An 8,010-nucleotide genomic window follows, 5' to 3' on the forward strand; every position below is an offset into this window, starting at 1 on the left:
CCCATCTCTCTTGTCTGATATTAATTTTAACATTCCCGCTCGCTCTACCAGGCAGTTTAGACCTTTACTTTTAAAATTTTCTAGAACAAATTTCGAGTTAAACGAACCATTCCGCCGTATATGTCACGATTTCAATTCTCATTCCAGCACATTTGATCTAACAGATTCTCTCTTTACCATTAAAAAATATATTTTATCTACTCTTAACAAATAGCATTTAAAAATGATAAACTTTAATCTAATTCTTAATTTTGACTGTTGAAATTTTTGTTTCTGTAGCTGAGCAGCTTAAGATCGAAAGGCTTAAAACTCTCTTGCCTTTTATGACTCGGCTAATTCCGCTCGTTCGCGGATTGCGCCCCGCGCGTCGGTTGGGCGGGAGGAAGGAAATCGTTGGGTATTATTATTATTTTATATAGGCAGTTAGTAAATAAAAACCTTGGTGTTACAATCTGGCAACTCACAACTTTATTGTAAAGTTTGACATATTTGATGATATGCTTACTCCGAACGTTTTGACATGCGAGCGCTATTTGTATTGTTTACAGTAACTTGAAATATTCTTCTCGACTAAAAAATGGAATGAAATCGCGAAAAGTTTTGCTAATTTATTAAACTTTCGCAGTGGATTAATTCAGAAACAGGGCATAGTTGAACTTAATTTAATTATTATCGATAGAGCTTTATCAAGAACCAGTGTTTATCGCTAGTATGGTGAATTCAAACGAGGTCGTAAATCACTCCGTGAAAGTCGTCCAAAAAAAGTTCGTGACCCAGAAACTATTGCTGTTGTGCGCGATTTTACAAGATCGTCATGTGGCCTATTGTGGGGATGAGACATTTATAGTCATTAGTAGGATTGACATATATTCAAGAATGTATGAACATTTGATTGTTGATTTTTTTGTCGAAAAACTTAACATGCCGCAATCGTACCCCTAGAACAACGTAAAACAGTAAATTCCGAGTGGTATACAACCATTTGTTACCAGTTGTCTTTCACGAAATCAGGAAAACCAACCACCCAACCATGACTATGCGAGCTCTCACACATCGACTGAAACAGCAGCATTTCTGAAAACTTAAAATATCGATTTGATGAGAAATCCACTGCCAAGTTATGATTTTTCACCGAATGACTATTTTTCCGTACCGGTAAAATAAACTAAGAGGCCAACGTTTTGTGGAATATGAAGAGGCGGTTAATGCGTTCCAAGGCATGTTTTAGAGATATCTAGATCAATAGTTTTTCGAGAACTGGTTCAAACGTATTTGAAAGTGTAATGATCGTAGTGGAGAATATTTATAGAAACAATAAAGTGATTTTCGATGAGTAATATTTGTTTTTGTTCTTTAATTCTGATTATTAAAAAGCAACCTGGGTATATATAAATGATCAGGATGATCATAATTGAATAAAAATTGAATTTTGTATTAAAAATTGGTTGAATTGGTTTACTACTTCCCTTGGCCCCCATGTACTTAATTAAAAGTTTTTCGAACTTCCGAGTGACTTTACTCAAATTATTGGTGATTTTATGGTATGTGAGGTACCTTGATAAGACTCTGGGAACATATTATATTATTTGTCTGTGACATATTAATTGTGCCTCCAGGTTAAGAAAATATCAAGTTTGATTGAGTTTTGTTTACGATTTCGTCGTAATAGTTGTTTACTTCTTTTGCAACATTTTGTAATACCAAGGTAAGTCTTCCAGTACCTGAAGGACTTTCCGGGCTTTCATACTTGCAAGAGTATACAATTAGGATTTACTCGAACTTTCGAAATAGCCTTCAATGCGCGTAGTGATTCTCGTTTAATGCCTTTAATTGGCTCAAAACTGTTTCCCGGAACGGTCGTTGAGTTTGTTGTTCACGAAGAATCAATGCACTATGCGACGTTGCATTATCGTGGTGCAAAAGCCAAGAGCTATCGGCCCAAAATTCCGTCCTCAAATAGTATTCCTTGTTGACAGTTTGTTCGATCGGAAGAACCTTGGAGTACACCACATATCGATAATGGAAAAAAACTATGTTTTTGTCAGCTTCGATTCACATTTACCGCGATATTCGATAGAATGTATTGCTATTAAGGAGGAAGCTTCTCCCCTTTCTTGCTGGGATGCTTGTTTACCGTTACTCATTCGTTGTGCGCATTTTGCCAGTTACTTATATAGTATATGTATGTACATATATTTGCGATTTATTAAATTAATTGCCCACGTGTTGTCAGATTATTAAGAAAATTAATTTACCCGCAACATTTATTAACTTTTTAATATAGCACATTTTTCAAGTTGAAGAGAGGAAATAACCACATCCTCAGTTCAGGTCAGTAGTTTTAAAATCGATGAAAAAAATAATGAATGATGAAATAGAAAATGTATACTTTTATTGCTGGAAAGTTCGACCAAGAGGGGTTCTGTAGTATGTAGGTGAAAATGTTCGCTGAAAATTCAAGAGCGTCGGACAGACCTTTTTTCGCGGAGAATACTTTATCAAATAATATTATTTGAAATGACTTGACATTACATATTGACATAGTAAATAAATAATTTTAATTAAAGCGTATGCCACTTGAAAACTTTAGCACCTCTCTTCTGCCAGTTCGGCAAATATTTAATTAAATTTCGCAATTAAATCAAGGTGTTACATACACATATAAAATTGTAATTATACATAGTCCTGTTATAGTAATATTCCTTGGCATTCATTTGGTCTATTAAATCCGCCCAATCATTTATAAAAGCTTAAGAAATGAAAACGAAATGTCAGAAGGTTGTTAGAGTCAAGCTGTTCAGACGTTTACTCAAGTAATTTCGTAGTGAAATTTATTACAAGTGCTATTTTGTATACAAAAAAGGAGTTTGAAAAGATTCTGAACTCTCATCGTAAAAGAACCAGCTATATTAATACGATTACATCCATTAAGAGGTTAGGTTCACTTGCAAGGGCATTTAATTGAATATATAAGTATAAAAAATATACATTGCCGAACCCTCGACCTGAAGGACCTGCGACCTAATGGAGGACCTCCGAAAGAAGTTCTAGCCGCGAGGAAGAGTTTTCTGCTTGACATAATCTCAAATCCAAAAAACAGAAACAAAAATATTACTATAGAAGAATGCAGTTGTGATCGTAGGACTTAAACATTTTTTGATTCTCGACCAAATAGCGGCTTGCCAAAAAATCGTTTTTGGGGAAAACCTTTCATTTTAGAGTGGCTTAATAAATCGAATTATTATTCTAATTTTTACGAGCGAAAATTGAAAATCGATCGGTGCAGGAAAAAGTGCGTTGCGTCGGCGGCTGGTTTTCATGATTTCTATTTGCTTGGAAGTGCTTGCATGCACGAACAGCTTTTGTTTACTCTCGGGTTCATACGCGTAAATTCACGATTCCTCACCAGACATTATGTCACAGACGTGTTTCGAAGTACCGCTATCGTATTATTTTTAATTTTTTTTCTAGACTTTACGATGAAATTGTGAGCTGTCGTATCGAATATTAAAAGACATACTACTTAGTATATTTTAACTGGTCCATGTTCCAAATAATACCCTTCGAATTATAAATTGCTGAAATTGTTTAGAAGAAGGCGGGGAGAAATATCTTTGTTGTCGATATTCGTCATAATTTAAATGAAGCCAAATTTTTAAAACTAATAGAGTTTAGATCGTCTTATTGAATCTTAATATTAGCTCGTAAGGGTTACTTCTTCTTTACTGACGTAGACACTTCTTACACGGTTAAAGCTAAGTTAAAAATAGCACGCCAGTCGTTTCTTCTTTTCGCAACGTGGCGCCAATTGAAATTCCAAGCGAAGCCAGGTCCTTCTCCACCCGAAAGCGCGCAACATTGGCTCATTACCAAGAGTTTGGTTTTTGCTCGCCGAGAGGACTTTATTTCTCAATTGCCTACCCAGTCCGAAGGAGCACCTGTTGGCAAGAGTTATTCTGCGTTGGATTTCGAGTTTGACATTGCTGTCGGCAAGCTTGTCAAGCTCTTCATACTCACGCATTTCGGCCTATTTTATTGTGTCTGCAAATGTGTCTCGCTTCCCTCTTAAACTCTCGGTATCTATGCAGGATAGGCGCGTGTTGTGGTCGATCGTAACGTTGGGAGGTATGTAGTCTGTTTTCTCTCCGTTGCAACGTGGTACTCCTGGTTGTACCAGCTGTTCTTTTGCATTTTCCGAAAACCAATGGTTTCGGCTGCATCTGTATGTGCAAAGAAAGCTTGAAATTGCGTCCCACAATTCCCTTATACCGAGTTGTTGATAAGTACTCTCAGAGAGCAGGAGTGTAAGTAGAGTAAAAAATCGTTCGGCTATCTGTTGTGATTGCAGCTTCTCGACGTTGAACTTTCTTTGTGTTTGTTGGCGAGCGTTTTTTGCTGCACAGAAGCAGGTGTGTATCGGAGCGTACGCCCGACTAAAGCACTGCAACCATGTCTTCCGTCTATCACAACATGATCGATCTGGTTGCTGATTTTTCGATCCGGAGACCGCCAGGTGGCTTGATGAATTATTCTATGCTCGAATTTAGTACTACAGATAATCATATTTCGGACCCCGGCGAAGTCGATCAGCCTAAACCCATTTGGAGATGTTTCCTCGTGGAGGCTGAATTTGTGTATCAAAGTTGAATTGTTGTGTCAAAGTAATCTGAATTGCCTACCCTGGCGTTAAAGTCGCCAAGAACGTTTTTGATATCAACCAGCTGGGCAGCGGAAACCTTCCAACTAAGGAACCGTACATTCGTGCCTTAAATTGTTATCATTGGACGTCATTGAAATGGGGATCTCTTATCCGAGGCTATTTGTGCTTTTTCATGGGGGGCATTTTGTACGAGGCAGGCTCTAAACCCACCACACAACCCTGTGGAGATGTTTCGCCTTCTAAATTTAGCTCGCCTTCAAACGGATTTTCTTTGGCTACCCAGAGGACACTTGGTCTATTTAGGACCGGAAGTCCCGAACTACTTGAGCCATATGCAAAAGAATCATTACTGGCCACTACCAAATGAATGGCAATCAGAGAAATTTCCTCACTTGCGTGAACTTCTACACATGACAGCAACAGAAAATATCGCTCTAATAAAAGTCTATACCGACTATGTAGACCCTATTGTTTGAGAAATGGAATTTAAGATGGCCTTCATCACAATCTGAGCTAAGATAAATAAATTCAAGGTTAGGTAGAGGTCGAAGGCAGGTAGCCAAGCTCAATGGTTTTACCGAGAACAGATTAACAATATAATCCTATTCAGATTTTTTATGCTACAAGAGAGATGAGAAAGACATAAATAGTTAGTGCTGCCAATGTGTACTTTTTTTATTCTTTAATCAAATGCGCTACGTCAATTATTCATTAAATTATATTTACTTTTGAACTGAACAAACTTTCTGCAATTGCACAGAGCGTTTATGAAATGATATCCAGTCCTTTTTGCATACGCCCCTGCTGTAGCGTGCTATTGTTCTAGGCTTTCTTTCTCGTATTTATTTCAGAATATGTACATATGTATGTATATGAAAACCGATTATATATTCTTCTTATGTGGTGATTGTAGAAAAAAGCTTTCGCGGAATATGCGTTCATTCTTCGACCTCTATTATGGACGTGGAAGTGAAGAATTCGAGACAAATGACTCGTTTCCGTTAATACTTTGGTGCTGGGCACTAATTGGCGTAAAACCATTGAAACCCTATGGATTCTTTCGGTTATTGCAAATGGCGTTCTGCTGGTTTTGTCTGTTCATGAGCCCTGTGGTTTTCATTATTGGCTTCATTCAACTAACGAAGCAAACGTCATCAATGGCCGTTATATTTACTACTCTGCAAGCGTCACTCAATTCGCTGGGTCTACCGCTGAAGGCGTTCGTTACGGCCTTTTACTTAGATCGTCTACGTAGTGTCGAACCGATATACAAAAGTTTGGATGCGCGCTATCAGAATCCACAGGCACGTTTCGCAATAAGGAACAACGTTACCCAATCGACACATATGTTCATAACTCTTGTCGTTTCATATTTCACTTATGGCACTGTTGCTTGGCTATCATCAGCATTTACGCGCACTCAAACCCTGAACATATGGTTGCCTTTTATTGACTGGATTCCACATCCGACCATACACTTTTGGCTTCATTTCCTCATCGAGGTGGTTTATTTATACTTTTTACTGATCACTCAATGCATGAACGATCTATATCCTGCTGTTTACATCAAAGCCATACGTACACATATTACTTTGCTTACGGACCGCGTCAGCAGGTTGGGCGAGGATCCGGAGCTCACCGACGAGGATAATTATCACGAATTAGTTGATTGCGTACGCTCGCATCAGGAGTTATTGCAGTAAGAATTACCTTCATGCGCTAAGCATTAATCATGCATAAACTTGTAATTTTTCCATCTACCAACAGAATTTCTAGGGCTGTCGGCTCCGTGATYTCCATCACACTCTTTATACAGTTCACAATAGCCGCSACCRTACTCTGTGTTTGCATGCTAAATCTTTTTTTATTTGCCGACGCGAGTAATCGSGTAATTACGATTGTCTATTATCTTTGTGTGCTGACGCAAACCTCACTCGCTTGCTATCAGGCATCGATGCTYGAGTTGGACTGCGCAAGGTTGCCCGATGCGATCTTCCATTGCAATTGGTGGGATATGGATAAACGTTCGCGCCGTCTGTTGATCTATTTTATGCATCGCGCTCAGAAGGAAATCTCTTTTGTAGCTATTAAGTTTTTTAAAATAAATTTGGGCACTAATTTGTCGGTAAGTCGTGGTAAGAGGGTGGACAAAGCATTCTCACAAATTTATACGAGAGAAATCATTTCAGTTGCGTTTTCTTTCAAGATCGCCAAATTCTCATTTTCTCTATATACCTTCATGAACCAAATGGGCGTTGGACAGGATGTGAAGCATGAATTCAAAAGTGTTGGCTAAGCTGAATTATTGTAGTTTTATTAATTTGATGTTACTTATTTTAAGCTTAATATTATCGTTATTTAACACTGTACACTTTTGAAGAATAAAATAATCAGAAAGCTTATAACTTTATTTTTTCGAAAACTCGGAACTGTTTCATTTCTTTTTAAATGCATCTATGGTTTGCATTAGGCCAGACCGTTACCACAGTTTTCAGCGATTTGCAGTAATTTTAAATATGCTTCTCCACTGAAAATGGAATGATAGATGTAAAGATGAACTTTATTCAATTATTAACGGTAGAGCTTCACCAAGTCATAGAAGGATGTCCAAGTTTTTGTTCCAGAAACCAAGATCGTTATGTGGCCTATTCTGAAAATGAGACAGTTATAAGTAGGCATCAGTAAGATTAACATATATTCAAATATGCATAGAATTTGATTATTGTTTTTTTTTTTTTTCTGGAAAAACTAAACATGTCGCAACCATACCATTGGAAGACACTTACCTTTTTATTTATTTATTTATTTATGAAAGTGAAAAAAAAATAATACAATTATTTTATTTACACGAAAAAAAGGACCTTCGGCTCGCTGGTGAATCTAAGTCTAGGTGACTAAAATTAAGTTCTATAGTCCACGCTTTATATATTTAAAATCTTCATAAAATCTATATACATGCTTAAGTAAAACAAACAAAGCTCTTATCTAAGCTAGGTAGGATGTCATATTAAATGTTTTAGACCGTATTTATCCAGATATTTCGATATTTTTGTAACGTTCTCGAGAGACGTAGTTTTCAAAAGTGTTGTAGGTGTTTGGTTATCGAAGATAGTCCTCCTGCTTCCTGTGAAATGGTGGCATTGGTCGAGCAGGTGATGTACTGTTAGTGAAGCCCACGGGCAATGTTGGCAGTAAGGCGGACTGGACCGATTGAAGAAGTACGAATGTGTGGCTATTGTGTGTAGGCGGAGAAATGATTTAACACCGTTACATCGACAGTTTGGTGGATAGGTTGGTTTGCTCCTATCTGGGTTATTTAAAGTGTATTGGTGCTGGATGTGTCTCCAACT

At 37.5% G+C, this 8,010-nt stretch overlaps 1 protein-coding gene across 1 annotated transcript; it reads left to right on the top strand.

Moving 5' to 3' along the window:
- The first annotated feature begins 5,592 nt into the window (after window positions 1-5,592).
- LOC108974873 (odorant receptor 59b-like) lies at window positions 5,593-6,956 on the top strand. The gene is made up of 3 exons (XM_018942974.1): window positions 5,593-6,359; window positions 6,428-6,785; window positions 6,867-6,956. The coding sequence occupies exons 1-3, from the start codon at window positions 5,593-5,595 to the stop codon at window positions 6,954-6,956; spliced, it is 1,215 nt and encodes a 404-aa protein (XP_018798519.1).
- The last annotated feature ends 1,054 nt before the right edge of the window (window positions 6,957-8,010 follow it).

Source organism: Bactrocera latifrons, unplaced genomic scaffold, assembly GCF_001853355.1.
Source record: "Bactrocera latifrons isolate USDA-ARS-PBARC rearing strain unplaced genomic scaffold, ASM185335v1 scaffold_6, whole genome shotgun sequence".
Lineage (NCBI taxonomy): Eukaryota > Metazoa > Arthropoda > Insecta > Diptera > Tephritidae > Bactrocera > Bactrocera latifrons.